At 50.3% G+C, this 19,954-nt stretch overlaps 1 protein-coding gene across 2 annotated transcripts in view; it reads right to left on the bottom strand.

Annotated features, from left to right (window-relative positions):
• Positions 1–2,997: 2,997 nt before the first annotated feature.
• Positions 2,998–19,954, bottom strand: part of LASP1 (LIM and SH3 protein 1) — a 40,641-nt gene continuing 23,684 nt past the window's right edge. For both annotated transcript variants that reach the window (XM_061143882.1, XM_061143883.1), the window contains 4 exons: positions 19,844–19,951; positions 9,516–9,663; positions 8,319–8,422; positions 2,998–6,088 (listed from right to left, as the gene is read on the bottom strand). In XM_061143882.1, coding sequence (XP_060999865.1) covers positions 5,915–6,088; positions 8,319–8,422; positions 9,516–9,663; positions 19,844–19,951 — 534 coding nt within the window. In that variant the 3' untranslated portion in view covers positions 2,998–5,914. The remainder of the gene's footprint in view (positions 6,089–8,318; positions 8,423–9,515; positions 9,664–19,843; positions 19,952–19,954) is intronic.

Genomic DNA, 19,954 nt, shown 5'->3' with positions numbered 1-19,954 from the left:
GGAAACCCAGAAAAAGCAAGGCTCAGATGGGAATACAAAGGTATCAGCTCCCTACATTGGGAGTTTCTCTCTCCGCCAAACCCCACAGTCGGGGAAGAATTGACATCTTCCCCAAATCCCACTCCCAAGTAAATTTCATTTGCTATCTCATCCTCAAGTTAGAATGAGTTACTAGTTAATTAATTAATGCAATTATGCAAGCATAATTGTAAGCCACTCTACTGACATAAAGATGTTTTTAACCTTTAATTACCAGGAGAAAATGGACAAAGTGGAGTTTGAGCACCTAACTTGAAGAAAAAACTAGGAAATAATAGTCCCTCCCACCATGCACACCACTCCCAACCCATTCTACCTAAAAATCCTTTGATTGTGGGCTTTATTTTCATTTTAAAAATCATTATTTTAAATTAGGTCTCAAAGAAAGAAGTTGGCATTTCTTATTCTTTTCAGAGTGGTCTGGGAAATGCAACATCAGTGCATCTGAGGAAAAAAAATGGAAAACAAGATCCCTTGTAATTTTGTTTTTGAATCAATACCCGGAATAATGACCAGAAGCAAAAATCTACCGGTGCGTCAGCAAGCAGGATGCTCCGCCAGTCAGCTTCATCCTTCCACTCTGAGCTGTGGGCTCCACGCCGCCGCTTCGTGTCCCTAAAGCAGATAGATAATGTAGGACAGAATGACCAGGCCTATGATGGCAAAGAACATCAGGATGAAAATATCCAGCATTGTGGAGTCCTTGGCCGAGGACGCCTCTGGATTCCGAGGAAATATGAGCACGGAGACTGCAGCCAGTGGAGAGAAATGGCTCCCCTTCCCCTCTACAGCTTAGCCCTCCTTTCCCCCTCCCCCCTCCAGTGCCTGAGACTAAGGGATACTGCGGCTCCAGCGGCAGCTTACTACCCGCCCCCGCGCTCCCCTCCTTCGCCAACCAATCAGAAAGCTCGGGAGCGGGTAACCAAGGAATTGCTCGATTTAGACCAGGCAGAAATGAAGAGGCTCAATTTCTCCCTAGGAAACCAATCCTACCCTTTGTATCTAAATAGAGTCTGTATATTATGGAAATAAGGAAGAGATCTGACCTGTATCCAGGTGCCCAAAGAAGGATACCTCCTGAGTGCTTTTCTTCTCTTTTTCCTCTCATGAATCCTTGGCAAAGGAACTCAAAATGATGGTTGGGGGCTGGGTGGGCCATTGGCACGTTGTAGAGTCAGGTTATGGAGGGACAAGGACAAAGGTCTCACGTGTGTTTCAGATGGCATCTCAAGGGGATGGAGCTGAGACTTAACGGGATTCCTATATTGTGTCAGCTATTGCACTCGTGGTGTAATTTCAACCTCCCTGCAAGTCTTTTATAGATGAGGCTCAGAGATGATCTGCCTGTTTCACTGGAAAGGCCAGAGACCAATTCAAAACTAGGCTGGTCCACTCCGGAATCTACATTCTTCTGTCGCCCCAGACCGGCCCACCCTGTTAATCTGAAATACCCTCTCAGGTCCACCTGCGCTTCTCAACTTGCATTTTGCACAGATCCTTCCTATGACAGTGTGAGCATCAGAGGCCTCTCCTCCAACCATTCCTTATCTCTTTGTGGTCATTTCCCACATTTATCTTCTCTTATATCCTCTTCAGAGCTCATTGCAGTGTTATACCCAGAGAGGGCACTAAAGAACTCTCGGTCAGGCCCATCCCTGTGCAGTTAAGTGTTTAGAAATGCAACTCAGGTGACTTTTTTTTTTAATAGAAGTAGAGTTGATTCACAATTTTGTATTAATTTCTGCTGTACAGCAAAGTGATTCAGTTGTACATATATATCTTTTTCACATTTTTCAAGTGGCTTTTTCTGAGGGGAAAGAATTGATGTTTCATAGTTTAAGCTGGGTGGTGGGTAGCTATGCCTTGTTGTTTTTATTATGCCTTTTGCCTTATTTCCTATTAAATTAAAAAACAAAAGCAAAAAAAAAAGCAAATTCCCTGTGACACCTCTGAGGCCTAGCGTCCTTGGCTCCACCCTAACTAGCTCCTTTGAGGCGCACAGGATAGGGGCAACAGCAGCCCCTTCGTCATGCTAAGCCTCAGGAACTTAGGCTGCTTTAGAAGGGAGTCTAGAAGCTGCTTGCGTGGGTTCGCACAGGGAGGCAGGGTAGGAGCTTCCTGTGAGTTGGGAGTGGAGACTTGGCACTGGTTCCCTCCCAAGCAGACTGTCCCGAAAAGGGGAATGAATGAAGCCTCCTGGGGAGAGGGGGCTACAGCTCTGGAGCAAACAGGGGCAGGCCAATGGAGGCAAGATTTGCCAACTCATTGCCTGCTACTGGGGACACATTAGGCCGCCCGTGGTGTCAGTACCATCTGTAATTATCCCACCCAGCGCTGCCTCAGCTGCTCGGAGCAGCCGTGTCATCTCCTGATCACAAAGGCTCTCACTTTGGGGAAAGCCCTTTTCCTCTCCACCCTGCTGCTATCCTGAAGCCAGGGGAAGCCTGAATTCTGTGCCCGGAGTGAAGAACACCACTCTCCACAAGGCCGCAGCACAAGGCTGACTGGTGGCCCCCGAGCTGCGGACAAAGGATCTGGATTCCTTCTCTGCCACCTCCTTTTCCCAACCCGGCAGAAGAGGGGAGGCAGGCTGCCTGACCTGGTCAAAGTTCAGACCCAACGCACCTGGAGCAAAGAACTGAGCCTGGGAAATACTGTGAGGTGAGGGCAAAGCGTGTGGATGCAGGGTTCCTGTCAAGGTCACGGCGGGAGGCCAGGAGCATCACAATGGGGTCCTGAGACCTCCAGCCCTGCCACTAGCTGGTGTGACTCCCACCAAACCACTGCCTTCCTGGGCTTCAGGGAACCCCATCTGTAAGATGGATATCAAGCAGTTACTTCTTTCATAGGGCTGTTCATAAAGTCAAAGGGGAAAAAAAGTGTCTAAAATGCCCCCAAGGAGACAGGACACACACACACACCACCTCAAGACCAGAGAGAGCAAGCCAAGTCCGCAGGTAAAAATTATACTTTTATTTGAGTCACCAGGAGAAAGATTCACTTGTGGTCCAAGTCAAATGTTCAGAATCATAACAGGCCAGAAAGATTTGATCCCAAGCACAAGCCCACGAGGGAGGGGACCAAAACAGACCAAGAAAAGACAACCACCCCATATAAAAAGATGGATGGACGGCTTCACACACACACACACGCACGCACACACACACAGATGAAATGTTTGGACAGAAGCAAATTCCACGTGATCATTTCTATTTCTTTTTAAATACAGGTTTGTGGGGTGGTATTTTTTTTTTCCAGCTGTTTAAAAAAAAAAAAAAAGGCCCAAAAGTGCATATGTGAGGGGGAAAAGGCAGAAATTAAGCAATAAAGTAGTTTTCCCTGGAGGGACATGAGGAAGAAAACAGGAAGCAATATTGAGAGAATTCACTTTTCTCACTATTGGGCTTCTTGCATTTTATTATTGGTCCACAAAAGTTATATTCACATTCTAGCTTTGTTGCATCTTCTTTCCTGGGATTAGATTGGCTAAAAAAAAAAAAACCCCTCTGTGAACTGTAAGAAAAGACCAGGGACTCGGTCCAGCCCTCAGGTTCTGTGCTCTGCTAGGGATGGATGATTCTGGAAAGGAATAAGTACTCTCAGCAGCCCCTAGGTCCCTCAGCACCAGTGTGATAGTTCCTCCTCTCTCTGGGGCTGTGTAAGAAAAGGTCCCCTATTTTTAGGATGGGAGGAACCAAGGGCTGGCAGCAAGATTCCAGTGGCTGGCTTGCCTTGTTTTGGAAGAAAAATTAAGCTGAGCGAAAACAGGCTACTTCTTACTCTCCAGCCCCCCTTCCCAGCCTCTCACTTCCCTGCCAACCACAGGTTCTCCAACAGGATATCTCTCTGACCTTTGGTCCCAGAATCCGCATTGTGCTTTGAGATTAAGAGGAAACAGAATGGACTAGCGTCTGCCCACGGCTCCCAAAATCGTTCCTTCTCTGCCTCCCTCATCCCCCACACTGCCCAGTATGAGACTCTCCACCCACCCTCACGGTGGCTGTGGCCAAGGAGGGAAAGAGATTGGTCAGTCAGGCAGGGGCTCAAACCTCTGATCGGGGGGGTAAATATTCCCAAGCCAGCTCACAAGCAGTGAGGACTAGATGTTAAACACGCCTGCAGGCCCCTCCATCTCCTGCAGGGCACAAGGATGCAAAGATGGCAACCACAGGGCCTGAGTCAGTGGCCTTGGGGTAAAGATGGGAAGGGGAGACCCAGAAGGGTGGCAGGAAAGCCCAGAGATGAATAAAATCAGGCAAGGGTGGTTACAGCCACCCACGAGTGAGAGAAGGGACTTGGAGATAGCACCATCTTTCCCTTCCTTGACTCGGGTCTGCGCTTCCAGTTTTGTAGCCCTGGGACCCTCTCTCCCTTTATTTCAAGGAGACTTTAGGTAAATGGGCCAGCTGGGGGCAGGGCAGGGTGGAAGGGGGTGGGCAGCAAGAGGGGAGAACTCAGTGTAGGTGACACAGGGTCCCCTGGCTCCCTATCTACAGCCCAGGACACAGAGATGGGGGGAAAGTATCTGCTTGGAGTCATGAAGTCTTTCCTCTCCCCACTCCTCCAGCACGCTACAGGCCCCAACATCCGCCTCCGTCAGGTACACACCCCCTCCTCACTTCTGCACTTTGGAAAGGGGGGTGGTGGGCTTCCTCCATCCAGGGATAGAAGGAAAGGAGGGATTCTCATTCCAAAGAAAACACAAGGAACTTCTCTCCCTCAAGGACCTCCCTCTGTGCACCCTCCTGAAAGCCTGCACCCTGCCTGCTTCTCTCACGCTCACACGCACACTCGCCTGTCACAGACACCTGCAGATACCCACTCCTTCCCCTTCCAGGAAGTCGTGGAGATACAGAGCGGGCTGTGGCTTTGCATGGTCCAGTCCCTGTGGGGTCAGATCAGGTGGTGTGGGATGGGGGGAGGCCATGGAAGGCCCCAAGCTGCGTTCCCAGGAGGAGCGGCCCGTCTAACCAGGTCTCAGGGGCTGGGTTGCACGGCTGAGAGGCCTGAAGCTTCCTTGCCCCATCTTTCAGGAGGAGGCAAGCGAGGGACCCTGGAGACTCAGTGGGAAGGAGAGAAAAGGGCTGTGAAGAGAACACCCCATTCCCCTCTTTCCTGCAGCTGTCCCTAAAGCAGAAAGGTGAGACGCAGACCCAAGCCGAGCTTCCAGCCTCGCCCACACCAGGCCCGGGTGAGCAGGAGAGCGAAATCACAGTGTGAAAAGGAACCATGTGGGGAAGGATGAATGAATACCAAAGCAGGAACTTTACCCGCCTCTGTCAACCTTGAGCAGGAAGAGGGTGGTGAGGGGACCTCTTGGAGGGCCGGCAGCCCCATCTCTGAGACACAGAGGCAGAGCCCATCTCACTGGCACAACAGCAGCACCCTCCCCACCCCCACCCCCATCCCAGGGCACGGGCAGCAGGGTCCCACTCCTGGGAATGTGTGGAGCCCCTCCTCTGGGAGTCCTGGGGATCTGGGGCTCACCCCAGTCCTGGAATGTTTGGATGTATGAGGAGGTGGGTAGGAGGGGCTGAGGGGGCAGAAAAGAGAGAAGGCAGAGGCCTGGGAGCCAACGGGTCACCCACCCAGACCATCCCCACAGGCCTTGGCCTCCCACAGAGCGGTTCACACGTGTTCCATCCAGAGAGAAAACCAAGAAGTTGGTCAAGGGAAAAACCTGCCAGAAGGGGAGCCGCGAAAGTGGCAGAACAAGGCTTCGGTTGGCAAAAGAAGCTGGAAGAGGGGGAGGATAAACAAGCCGTTGCAGAATTTAAAAAACAGAGACACTGAAGGGTGGACAGGTCACGCCCAGGACAGACGCGATGCTGTGGAATGCACTGAAGACGGATGGGGCGGGCGGTGCCCGGTGGGCTCAGATGGCCTCCACGTAGTTGGCTGGCAGCATCCCCGTGTCACCGGTGCGCTCCACGGTCCCGTACATCCAGCCGTCGTCGATCTGCTGCACATTGACGATGGTGTCCCCATCTTGGAAGGAGACTTCGTCCTCATCGGCAGCACTGTAGTCGTACACAGCACGGTACCGCTTCTGCAGGGGTGGGGGTGCGGTCAGTCAGGGTGCCTACCTCTCTGGGACCCCAGAGCAGAGGGCACCAGGAGCTGGGAGACAAAGACGGGCTAGGCTCTGCCTCAAGTTTTCTCACCTCTGTGTCACACTTTCTGAGAGCGATCACCTTATTAACACTGTATCTGGCACCTCCTAAGGGCCAGACACAAACAGGGACGGCGGTTACAATACCTCCACCCCGTCTCTCGGAACAGGAATACAGTACTGTCCAGTGGACACCATGCTGGGTTGAGCTTAAAATTATGACTTGCCCTGCGTGCTATTATCTGTATTATTATAAACACCAGTCTTCCTTGTTTTTTTTTTGAAGCTGTTGATGAATCTGGTTCTTAAGTTCAGGATAAAGACCAACTCCTGGGAGAAAAAACTCCAGGTGATACAAGAAGTACCTGTCAGGTCCCACCTTCCAACTTCAGCCAAAGTCTCGTGTTTAAACCCCAGCTCTAGGAAAAGTCCAGTAAAAACACATGAAATCCAACTGTGATCTTGGAAGCAGGCAAGATTCTAACGTCCTCTGACCATCACTGCCCTTGACACTGACTTGTCTCTGGGAGTCAGCTTAGCCTTTAGGGTCCCCCAGGCCAGGTTCTGGGATCCATTTGGGTCCAAGGCTGGATGAATCCATCAGAAATCAGAATCTGCTCCACCACCCCACCCCACCTCCAAGACCCTGTTCAGACATTCTGTTTCCATTCCCCTGGTCTGCCTCCTCCCACTGTTCATCTATTGTGATCTCAGGAGGAACTTTCCAAAATGCAAACCTGATGAAGTTACTTCCTGGCTTTAAACCCTTCAGAGGCCCCCTATCCTTTTTAGCACAAAACTTCAAATTCCCCCCACCCCCCACCGTGCAGCAGAAACCAGCTTCATCAGCCCTAAAGACTATGGAAAAGAGATCACAACCCTCCAGGCTTCTTATCCTGCTTTCCAGATGAGGAAACACAGGTTCTGAGAAAGTAACCTATCTAATTCCTGCAGGATTGATTCATAACCTCTCCCAATCCAGTGCTCTTCATGCACTACTTTTATAACCAGAAAAATAAATATTAGAAACCACCAAAAAAAAAAAAAAAAAAAAGGTCACAACCCTGATAGAATGACTGAAGTGACCTCAGTCCTTATCACCAACTGTGCCTTTAATCTCTTGGGCCAAGTCACCACCATCTACGCCTGCATCCTGTAACAGCCACCCAACTCATCTCCCTGCTTCCACCCTCAACTTTTTATTGCTGCTTCTCAACACAGTTGCTGAAGCCAGCTTTTAAAACTCAAGTCAAAGCCCTTACTCTGCACAGCTTGCCAGTCATGATGGCCTCCCAGCAGCCTGAAAGGCAAAGTGTTAGTCACTCAGTCATGTCCGACTCTTTGCGACCTCATGGACTATAGCATGCCAGGCTCCTCTGTTCATGGAATTCTCCAGGCAAAAATACTGGAATGGGTAGCCAGCCATTCCCTTCCAGGGGATCTTTCCAACCCAGGGATTGAACCTGGGTCTTCTGCATCGCGGGCAGATTCTTTACCGTCTGAGCCACCAAGGAAGCTGGAAGCCTACAAGTCCTTGTGTGATCAGACCTGTCCCTCTCCAGTCACCTTGGCATTCCTGCAGATCTCTGAACTCTCCTGCCTCAGGGCCTTGGCACTTGCTGTTCACCACTCATTCCTTTACTGAGCCCTTTGCTGCCCCCTCCCCTTCTCACCCTGCTGCCTTTTTCTTCAAGGCTTATCTATGACCTTTTGCCACATACCTACTTATCTATTCATGTTTGTCTCCCTGACTGGAATGTAAGTTCCCGAGAGGGCAGGAAGGTGAACTTTTACTCAGAACAAATCCCTTCTGTCCAGAACATGCTCAGTAAGTATTTGAAGCACTGGCTGGTCTATCTGGAACCTTAGCCTCCAGATGACCTCTCAGACCCACCCAGCACTGACACCCAGACACTCCAGACAGCACTGACAGTTCCTTCCCTCACTTGTGCATCTGGAGCCTGAGGCCCCAGCAGGTCTCTTATCTCAGGCTACTTTATTTCTCTGAGAATTGCCCCGCCTGAGTTTTCTTTTCTAAAGGCTGTCCAACACAACACAACAAAACAAAAAAAGGGTGTCCAAGAAGGGTCTTTTCTAAAGGCAAGTCCAGGAAGCCTTCCCTAGGCTCACCCCACCTCCCACACCTCCCTCCGCCAGGGCCACTCACCCCGCCCCCGCCTGGGGCGCTGCGCTGTATGGACACCGGGGCTGCAGGCTCCTTGTAGCCACCGTAGGACTGGGCTGCCGGCTGCTGCTGGGGCTGCTGGTACACTGGAAGCCAGCAGGAGATGGCTCAGGACCTGTCCTGCCAAACCCAGACCCGCCCCGAGCCCCCTCCCTTCCTCCATGAGACCATGTCATGTACTTCCAACCCCACAAGCTTCTCAACCCCCACTTCTCAAGGGCTTGTCTGTCTGCACACATGCTGCTGACACGTCCCAGCTGCATCCTCCCCATCACAGCGGGGCCAGCACAGCCCTGACCCTGGTGTTCATGCCCTGGGTAGGGATGGGACCTGTGTGTGTGTGTGTGTGTGTGTCTGTCTGTCTGTCTGTCTGTCTGTGTGTGTGTGTGTGTCCATGTGTGTGTGTCTGTGTGTTCATGCCCTGGGTAGGGATGGGACCTGGAGTGTGTGTGTGTGTGTGTCTGTGTGTGTGTGTGTCCGTGTGTTCATGCCCTGGGTAGGGATGGGACCTGGGGTGTGTGGGTGTGTGTGTGTGTGTGTGTGTCTGTGTGTGTGTGTCCGTGTGTGTGTGTCTGTGTGTTCATGCCCTGGGTAGGGATGGGACCTGGTGTTTGTGTGTGTGTGTGTGTCCGTGTGCGTGTGTATGTGTGTTTTCATACCCTGGGTAGGGATGGGACCTGGGGTGTGTGCGCGCACGCGCCCTGGGTAGGGATGGGACCTGGTGTGTGTGTCTGTGTGTGTCTGTGTGTTCATGCCCTGGGTAGGGATGGGACCTGGTATGTGTGTGTCTGTGTGTGTGTATGTGCGCGCGCGCGCGCGCCCTAGGTAGAGATGGGACCTGGTGTGTGTGTGTCTGTGTGTGTGTGTGTGTGCGCGCGCGCCCTGGGTAGGAATGGCACCTGGTGTGTTTGTGTGTGTGTCTGTGTGTGTGAGCGCGCGTGCGCGCATGGGTAGGAATGGGACCTGGTGTGTTTGTGTGTGTGTGTGTGTGTGTGTGTGTGTGTGTGAGAGAGACCTGGGGTGTGTGTGTCTGTGTGTGTGCGCGCGCGTGCGTGCCTGGGTAGGAATGGGACCTGGTGTGTGTGTCTGTGTGTGTGTGTGTGTGTGTACTCGAGGCTTCCCTCTCACCTCCTTCCTACCTTGCCTTAGGTCCTCGGTCCCCACAGCCCTCCCACTTACCTGGGGCACTGGCGGGGATGTGGTGAGGCTGCTGCTGCTCCTGGGGCCGCCGGTAGCTGCTCTCCTGGGGATCTCGGCGCTCGGCCTCCAGACCCTCACCCCCACTGGGTCCCATGCGACTCTTCTCAAACTCCTCGTGGTATTTTATCTGCAAGGACAGAAAGCACTGGCTGAAGGACCCACAGCAAGCCAACCAAAGCTCCCCTTTTCCATTGCCACTCAAGATCCTGGGATGGGAAAGACTCCTGCAGGACTCCAGGCCAAGAGAGCTAGGTTCTCATCAGGGGTGTGCTGCGGACCTGCCCTCAAGCAAGCACTTAACCTCGCCAAGTCTAGTTTCCACCTTACAGAGGTGAGCATAAGGATCTCCCCTCAGGGGTTGCTGGAAGATGCGATGAGATGGTGGATGTAAAAGGACCATGTAGTTTTGAAAGAACAGCATGTATATTATCTATGGTAAAACAGGTCACCAGCCCAGGTGGGATGCATGAGACAAGTGCTCGAGCCTGGTGCACTGGGAAGACCCAGAGGAATCGGGTGGAGAGGGAGGTGGGAGGGGGGATTGGGATGGGGAATACGTGTAAATCTATTGCTGATTCATGTCAATGTATGACAAAACCCACTGAAAAAATAAATAAATTTAAAAAAAAAAAAAAAAAGGACCATGTAAACTAAAGTATTAGTGCCTCAATTGTGACTCTTTGCAACCCCATGGACTGTCGCCTGCCAGGCTCCTCTGTCCATGGGATTTTCCCAGCGAGAATACTGCAGTGGGTTGCCATTCCCCTCAGAAGGGAATGAATGTAAGTGAAAGCACCAGACAAATGTAAGCTGTCAGTTTTATGTCCCTGTGGCAGGGCTGGAGCTGCCCCGCGTCCACCCTGGCCCATAGCAGTGACTCTGGTTTAGAGCATCTGCTAGGTGCCAGGCACTATGCCAGGCGTTCTGCATAACAGGCTCATTTCACCATGTCAGCACCTGTATGGGGGTACAGTATAGTCCCCATACAAAAGACAAGAAGGAGACTAAAGCCCTGACAAGCAACATGAGTTACCCATGCTCACGGAGATTTCAGAGCCTGTGCTCTTAACCAGCAGGCGATTCTGCCCCTTGTGGGTGTGACCTCATAAAACTCCGCTGAGGACCCCAGCCTGCAGGACAAGAAATGCCCAGCCCTCTCTGAGAGTATGTCAGTATCTGGAAGATGAGTTCCTTCTCTCCTCGGGTTAAAAAATGGGCAAAAAGAGACCTGAAGAAGCCACACACCTTAGGTCTTCACCAAGGACCACCAGGACCCAGAATTGTCTTCAGACTATCTGCTAAACCCAGGTTCCAGGACCTTCCATAGAATCTACAGTATCAGCGTTGGGGTTTTGGAATGTGCACCTTTATTCTTTCTTTTGGAGGGAATATGCACTTCTAAGGGGCTCCCCAGGTGGCGCTAGCGGTAAAGAACCCACCTGCTAACCCAGGAGACATGGGTTTGATCCCTGGGTTGGGAAGATCCCCTGGAGAATGGCATGGCAACCCACTCCAGTATTCTTGCCTGGAGAAATCCCATGCACAGAGGAGCCTGGCAGGCCTACAGTCCATAGGGTAGGTATACGATCCATAGCACAAAGAGTCAGACATGACTGAAGCGACTTAGCACACACAGACTTATGCACTTCTAAAAGCTCCCCAAGGTAAGTCTGAGTCTTGAAGGCTCAAGTTTGAGAACCAGTGATCTGGAGCAGAAGTTGGCAAACTCTGGTCAATGAGCCCGCAGCCCATTTGCTCATGGTCTGCATATGAGCTAAAAACGGGTACTACGTTTAGTAACGTTTGGAGCCTGTGGGGAGAGTTAAAAGGAGTAAGGTTGGTAACACATGAAATTTCTATGAAATTCAAATTTCAGTGTCCAGAAATAAAGTTCTAGAACACTCACACCCATTCATCTCAATATTATCTCTGGCTACTCTCACGTTGTCACTACCGAGCTGAGTAGCTTTGACAGGCCCTTCGGCCCACAAAGCCTAAAACATTTTGGAGCTCTACAGAAAGTCTGCTGTCCCCTATTTGCCCAAATATTCCTGTTGGTAGTATCTGTTTCAGCACAATCCTCCCAAGTTGCACCTACTGTATAAATTACACACAAGTACCACTTTACACACATGGAATGTCTATACACATTTGGGTGTAAAATGCACAAATATGAATAAAACAAAGGATGAAAAAGAACCAGAGTCAGGAATTCTAGGATTTTCTGCCTGCATTCCCAGTGGCAACATGCCCACACCCCACCTTGAGGACCTACTGACTTTTCAGAGAGGATAGGGGGAAGGAAGCAAGCAACCGAGGAGAGGTAGAAGGTCCATGGTTAGCACTCCGGGAGAGCTGGGCTGGGGCTGGTGGAGGAAGTGAGACAGTGACGAAGAGCACTCACCCCCAGAGGAAACTCAGAAAGGGGGACACAGAAAACTGGTCTGGTGCTGAGCAGACCCAGGCCTGAATTCTCTCCAGACCTCAGACCACCACCGGCCTGGAGGCTGGTTCTCACTTCCGGTTCGCTAGGATCCTGCCCTGCGCTGCTCCCAGTGGAAAAGGGGGTGGGGTGAGGGGTACAGGGTAAGGAGGGGGCAAGCCTGCCCTGCCTCCAGGAGCAGAAGGAACCTGCAATTCTGTGCTCAGGAACCTGCCTGACCCAGCTGTCCGAGCCCAGGTGCTCCCGTGGTCCACCCCTTCTCACTTTCTTTGCTGCTTTCTCGCATCCCCTTTATAAGGAGGGCAAGAGCTAAAACTCAGCCAGGAGCAGCCGGGCTGTAGGTCTGCAGGGGTGGTCGACTGGGCCCACCCGCATCTCCCTGCTGCTCTTCCGCTGTTGAATGATGGTGACTTACTGCAGCCCGGGCTGGGAGAGCAGGTGGGGCAGCAGCACAGCATGGGATGGGCCGGTGGGGAGGCAGGGAGTGCCTCACTTAGGGGTTTGGGTCAGGATGAGCCCCCCTCCTCCTCTGCCCCTTTCCTTCAGGCCCAAGCAAGGACCCACACCCAAAGAGCAAAATAAACTGAGCCAGTTCCTGAAGGGGAGACAGCTGGCCCTGATCAGACTAAAAACCCATCGGATCCCCAAATTCCCATGAAGAACACCCAGGGGTGAAGGTCAAGGACCAGTATCCTGCTCTCAGATCCCTAAGACGAGGGCAAAAGGTGAGAGTCTCTCTTGAGCCAACTCAGTGAGCCCCACTCCTCTGGCAAGGAGTAGGAGGGGAGTGGGGACAAGGAGACGCCTCTAGGCTCTCAAGGCAACTGCCCTTCTGACTTCTGTCCTGGGGGTGGGAAAGATTAGCTTCCCGTGTTTACTTTCTGGTAATGAAAAGAGGCCTGACCCCAGGAGCTAGTGACCACGTGGAGGCAGACAGAGGCCTGCCGCGGGCCCTGAAAGAGCCAGGACGTGGGCTGAGGGGCAGGCCCCCACTACCCTGGTTGACAGTCCACTTCTCAGGATGCGGCTCTGTCTGTATTAGTGAAGGGGTGACTCTTGGAGGAAGAAGCATGTCTGGGTCCCATCCCCCGTCATGTTGTAGACTCAGTCCTTCATCGAGGACTGCACGTCCCTCCCACACCTTACCCCTAGAGTCACGAGCCATTCACTTGCTCATGTGAACTTGGAAGAGTCCTATCCCCTCTGGGCCTGGATTTCCTCATCTTAAAAAGAGGCCATGGCACCATCTGCTCCCATGTGGTCCGGTCCTAAGGCTTCCAACTACCTCTAGGAACCTAGTCAAATCCTAGAGCTGAAAGCAAGTCTGGACGTGTGTTCGTTTCCGCAAGTGGCTGATGGGATCCATCTTGCTCCTTAAAAAGCCACTCTACGCAGGGCCAGCTGATACAGGTGGGCATAGCAGCGGCAGCCTGAACACAGGAGAACCCTTCCCACCACCGATACAGGAACCACCTGCTCACTGTGATAACCCCGACTCAGCTCTTCACACTGAGTTCTCTGCATATAATCTCCCTTGGCCTTGACAATAATCACCCTTAAAAAAAAAAGTCCCATAGGTACACTTTAATTTCAATTTTACAGAAGTAAAGTGACTTTCATTAGTCAGGGCTGAAGCTAGTGCTACAAGGACAAAGCCACAGCTGGACGGGTCCTTTCCTGGGACAGGGTGACACATGCCCAAGTCTGCCCCTGGTCCCAGTTCATGTCTTCTAGAATAAATATGAATAGCTCTCCCTTTCGCTTTCAAAAGGGATGATAATCACAAGGTCACCCTAACTACGAGAGAAGGGGCGCCAGGCACTGAAGTCAGGAGCAGCTGCGCAGAACGGAAATGGACTGAGAAAAGTGAGGCTGCAGCTCCCTGCCCGCCCCGGGGGCCACCTGATAAAATTTCAGTCCTCTCAACTTCCTCTCCCTCCCCTGCACAGGAAACAAGGAAACTATTATTACTTTGCTGATCGACCTAATAGTTTGAGAAGCAAAGAGGCACCTTAAAGGGTGTGAGCACATCCAAAAGGGAAATAAACACTTATCAGAGGCCAAGGCCCTAGTTGATCTCAGTCCCAGGCTCAGCAAAGTTCCAGTCATCTAAGTGCCCTGGAAAGGGGTCACCATAAGCTCAGAAACGTCAGCAGAGGCCCAGTCGAAAACTGTCCTGGGACTCCATGGAAGGACACCCGGAGATCCAAGTGCACGGAGGTGGAGGGGTCCAGGCCCCGGAGGACCCTCCCCACTCACCCAGGGCCCTGCCTGCCAGGACTCCAGCATGACTCGTTGAGGGTCCATTCCAAAGCTATGGAAAAAGCATTTTCTCTGCCAGCTGATGGTCTGTTTTCTGAACCCGTGTTTTCCTTCCTGATTGTGGTGGAAAACCAAGGTCTGACTCCACACTTGCTCCCACATGATTCCACATCACAGCCAAGAAAGGAATATCAGGCTCTGGATGGAATAATCAACTCACCAGCCAAGGTCTGGTTTTTCTAACAATGTTTCCATTTGTTGCGGACCTCTGTGGTGCCCTTATACGCATTACTCATTTCCTTTTCTCAGCCAGCCCAAGAACAATGTACTATGATCATCCCCATTTTTCAGACAGGGAAACCAAGGCTCAGGAGGTAGGTAACAGGTGCATAAATGAGTCCTACCATCAGCTCCTTAGTTCTTAACCACCTTAACCACCACAAGTAATGCTGTGCTCCCTGTGAGAGACTAACACTATTTTGTTTTTAAAAACAAATGTAAATCTGTGCTCGACTTCATTACTAATCACAGGAATGCAAGTTAAAACCATGAGATACTACTACGCACAATCAGAATGGCTAAATTGAACAAACCTAAGGATGCAGAGCAATGGAAACTCATCAGTGCTGGTGAGAGGGTAAATCAATACCACTGCTTGAATAGTATTTCAGCGTTATCTGGTAAGGCTGAGGGAACATAGCCTCCATGATCCAACAATTGCCCTCCACGTTAACACCAGGAAATACGTATGAAGCTGTCCACAGCCACGGAAGTAATCCAAATGCCACCAACCCCAGAATCAACAAAATGTAGGATAAGCAGCTTAAGCGGAATATAACACAACAACAGAAAAGAATAAGCTACAGTTTCATGATGCTTTAAACCTAGTGTTGCCCCAAGGATATGACACACACAAAAATACTGTATGTTCAAAATTGGGGAAAACAAAACTATAGTATTCAGAAATGCATAGTTATGGAGGAGGGATAAATTAGAGGAGTTTGCAATACATATACACACTACTAAATATAAAATAGATAACCACAAATATAAAATAGATAACCACAAGGACCTACTGTTACAGCACAGGGAACTATACTCAATATCTTATAATAAACTATAAGGGAAAAGAATCTGGAAAAAGTTAACTGAATCACTTTTATGTACATCTGAAACTAATACAACATTGTAAACCAACTGTACTTCAGCTTTAAAAAAAGAAAAAATATTACATACTTTAAAAAAAGCATACAGGGTGTCCAACAAGCCCATCTCCAGCCATTTGACTTTGGGGCTAGAATTTTCTTTGACTTTACTATTTACTACTGATTGGGCCCAAACTATAAGGACTAAAAGGTTTCCAAGGTGGTGCTGGTGGCAAAGAACCCACCTACCAATGCAAGAGTCGTAAGAGACATGGATTCGATCCCTAGGTCAGGAAGATCCCCTGGAGGAGGGCATGGCAACCCACTCCAGTATTCTTACCTACAGAATTCCATGGACAGAAGAGCCTGGTGGGCTACAGTCCATAGGGTCACAATGAGTCAGACACAACTAAAGCGACTTAGCACATATGCATGCATGCATGCATAAGGCCTGAAGTTAATTTAAGAAATATGAGCTGCTAATTATTTCTGACTGTAAGAAATGCAAAAGATTTCTGCCTGTAGCAATGCTATCTCCAAAGCCTATGGTTTTACAGTCCTGTAGGACATTAACTAGTTCTGCAGCTAATGGCAGAACACTAACCAGTTCTATATCTAATTATATCCAGTGCTTTCTTTCACAGACTAGGCCTCACCTCTGCCTGTCAGATGCTCCCAGCTGGTTCCTCATAATTAAGTTAATTATATGATAGGTACTCACTACATGAGAGTTATGTCTTTTTTTGAACACTTTGAAAGCTCTATTTTGACAGGGGGCTGTCATGCTCTGCTTCCTGCCTTGCATGGTGAACACACACACAGGTGTTTATGTGTTATACTTTACAGAAAAAGGAAAAGTTAAAAAGACCCAAAACTGTATACAGGAAATCTACATATGAGGAAACATGTAGGTAAATGAAAACTTGCCTACTTGAAGGCAGGGGCTCCCGGTAAAAGGGACTCAGCAATTAAAAACTTCCATCCAGGACTTCCCTGGTGGTCCAGTGGTTAAGAATCCGCCTGCCAGTGCAGGGGACACAGGTTTGATCTCTGGTCTGGGAAGACCCCACGTGCTGTGGGGCAACTAAGCCCGTGTAGAGCCCCTGCTCCGCAACGAGAAGCCCGTGCACACCAACTGGAGAACAGGGCACTGTAGCTCAAGAAAGCCCACGAGCAGCAGCTAAGGCCCAGCACAGCCAAAGAGAGAGACTCCCATCCATTACAGCCAGCAGAGCTGGTGACCAAAGGCCAGATCAATATTGGGTGGGCCAAAAAGTTCGTTTGCTTCTGTCCCTAACATTCTATGGAAAACACTGAATGAACTTTTTGGTCAACCCAGTGTAACTGAATCACTTTGCTATACAGCAGTAATGAACACAACATAGTAAACCAACTATACTTCAACTAAAAAAAAGTCAATTACACACCACAAAGGTCTAACTTACTAGCACCTTGTCTCCCAAGTTTCCATGCATTTTTAGTACTAGACAAAGGCCCAACTTTTCAGCCCAACTTTAGTCCATGTCCCTTCTTTCACCACCATGTAGAAAGCAAAGTCTACCTTTAAATTAATAGCAATGGACAGTATTTATCTCTGACTAAGTGCTTGATATTTTCTTCACAAAGGAGGAGGCATCTGACGATAACCTGGGAAGTAAGTGACAAGCTCATACAGGAACACTATTTTGGATACAAAACAAAAGGTGTGGCTCTGGACATCATCTTTCCCAAAACTCCTCTGGAGGAAGGACAATTTAATAAGGTGGTTTAAAGTTCCCTGGGGGTTCTGGGATGTAGCCAGGACTGGCACCTTTGGTGAAGCTCTTTTCAAACTCTCTTGGTGATGATTCTCAAACTTCAGGGAACTCAGGGAATGTGTTAAAAATGCTGGTTCTTGAAAAAGAAATTTTATTTTCTATCACTTTTAATTTTGTATCTATACGAGATGATGGCTATTCACTCAACTTATTTGTGATAATCATTTCATGATGGAGGTAAATCAAATCATTATGCTGGACACCTTAAACATATACAGTGCAGTATGTCAATTACAGTTCAATAAAAATGGAAGAAAAGATAAAAAACAGAATAATTTAAAAAATAAAATGCTAGTTCCTGAGACTTCCTTGGTGCTCCAGTGGCGAAGACACCATATTCCCAACACAGGGGACTCAGGCTCGATTCCTGGTCGGGAAACTAGATCCCACATGCCACAACTAAGACCAAGCATAGCCAAATAAATAAATAAATAAACATTTAAAAAAAAAAAAAAAAAAAAAAAACTAGTTCCTAAAAATGAGATAAAATTAATGCTAGTTTCTGGGCTCTGCTCCCAGGCAGTCCCAGGAGGAGGCCTCTGAGGCTGCCTTTTCTTTTTTTTAGCCTGTATCTTCAATCAACCTTTTCAAGTGATTGAAGTACAGCTGTTTGGAAGCCCACAGCTGACAGACTAACTGCATTTGCTAAAACCAAGACTCTTCCAGCTTTGTGGTCATGTGTCACAGGTCCCAGCTAAAGCTGCAAAAGCAGAACCAGGTCAGGCATCAGTCACCTCCCCACCTCAGATAGAGGACAATCAGCTCACTGCAACCCTGTGGCTACTGATAAGATGGTATCTGCCCAGGTGTGAGTGTCTTGGCCAGAGTGAGTTGTTACCAGGGCTCCTCAGACATTAACACCTCCAATAACTAGTTGCGGGGGAGAGGCTGGGAAGTACAGGTGCAAAAGGCTGGGTGTGGAGTATTCTGGAAGCCTTCCAGAAAAGCAGACAAGGATGACTGGGCTTGCCTCCCCCTTCTAAAAGCCACAGGCTGGAAACAATGAGTGAATGTGCTGGGGGGTTGGGGTTGTAGGAAGGGAGCAGGTGTCCAAGATAACAGTCTTCACAATGAAAGGCCAGAGGCTAAAGACTCAAGAGTCCAGTTTTCAGTATCTTCCTTCCCTGTTACTTGAGGCTTCCCCTCCCTCCTGTTTTCCATGAGGACAGCTGAGACCCACACCTTCTTTCCACCTTCTTCTGGGCAGGGAAGCTCTCGGGTTGAGGCCAGGCCCTGGCTTATAAAGAAGCACTTGAGACAGGCTTGTTTGAGGGGAAGGGGGGATTACAGCTGTCAGAGGCATTTTAGCCCAAGGGAAGCACTCCATTTCCTCAAGCCACGGATTTCAAGCTGTGTTTCAAGCTGCGGGTCAACAATCTAATTGCGAAACCCAGCATCTTTAACAAACTAAAATAGAACAGAAAATATCCAAATGCCCTTTAAGTGGTAGAGCACTCTTTCCTGAAAGTTTTGGTTCTGTTTATCTTAAATAAATCAGCAAGCCTGTTCAGTGGGCCACGACGTGAAATGTATTTCATACTGCAGGCTGCTGATCAAAGTTTAAGAGCCAAGGTCTCAGGCATGGCCACTTCAGATGGCTTGGGTCCTGGCTTCTGACATCCACCTGAGCCACAGTGAGTTGACCCTAACAGTGGTCCAACTCACTTCCAAGAGTGCCTGATCAAGGAGGTCTGAGGGCTGGATGCCTGATAGACCACCTAAAACTCAGGCCCCCTGCAGCCTCGATCCCCAGTCCCTCAGCCCAGAGTGATACCAGGCAACCTGCCAAGCCCCCCTGAACCAGACCTGAAGACACCTGCTTGCCCAGTCCTTTACGGGACTCTGTGCACACAGGCCTGCAGCCCCTGTCCGTGCTTGTGACTCACAGCGGTGCCCCCGCATTGCCCAAAGCCCCCTGAGCAGCCTCCCCACAAGCCCAGGGCCCCACAGGCTGCTACTCTGTGGCTCTGCCAAGCAGGAAACTGAGGCCTGTCCCCAGCCACAGGTGCCATAAGGGGCGTTGATCCACTGCCCACTCTGCACACCCAGCCTTGCCAGGGCTAGACACTGGTGACCACCCTGGGCCTGGGAGGGCCAGGCCAAGGGGTGCAGAGCCAGCGAGCAAAACCCAGCTGGGGTTTTTACACAGGAAGGAAGAGCAAGCCGAGGTGGGGGAGGAGGCTGAAGGAGGGCGGAAACGACTGCAATGTCAGCACCCAGAGGCAGTCTGATGGGGAGGCCGGCCCCTCCCCACCCCCGCCACCCAGTTCTGACCTTTGTGCTCAGACAAAACAGCTAGTCCGGACCCTGGCCCTCACCAAAGCCAGCGGCGGGGGGTGGCAGGGGGGGAATTTCAGAGACAGTGGGGGATGAGGGGGGTGATTGAGCACAAAGGCCCTCCCTGTATACCCCCCAAAAAAGTCCAGTTCTTTCAAGGTGGAAATATTATGTGGGCAGAGGGTATCAAAGGGGCAATCTGGGGGTACACAGAGGAAAGGCAACTTGGGAACCCCAAACTCTTCCCTTCCCTCGGCTCAAGCAGGCACCAGCCAGGCCTGCTGAGGAAAGCAGGTGGGTGGGGAGGAGACGAGAAGGGAGCGCCAGGGTCAGGGTAGTACCCGGGGAGCAAGGGAACCTTACGTTACTGATCTGGTCCTGGGTCTTCTTGATTCTCTGGAGCTCGGGTGTGTCTGCCACCACGCTGAAGCCTTTGCCCTTGTTCTTCTCAAACTCCTCCTTGTAGCGTACCTG

The sequence above is a fragment of the Dama dama genome, chromosome 5 (genome assembly GCF_033118175.1).
Source record: "Dama dama isolate Ldn47 chromosome 5, ASM3311817v1, whole genome shotgun sequence".
Classification (NCBI taxonomy): domain Eukaryota; kingdom Metazoa; phylum Chordata; class Mammalia; order Artiodactyla; family Cervidae; genus Dama; species Dama dama.
Note: the sequence above shows the minus strand (reverse complement) of the source record. Positions and strands in the feature narration are given on the sequence as shown.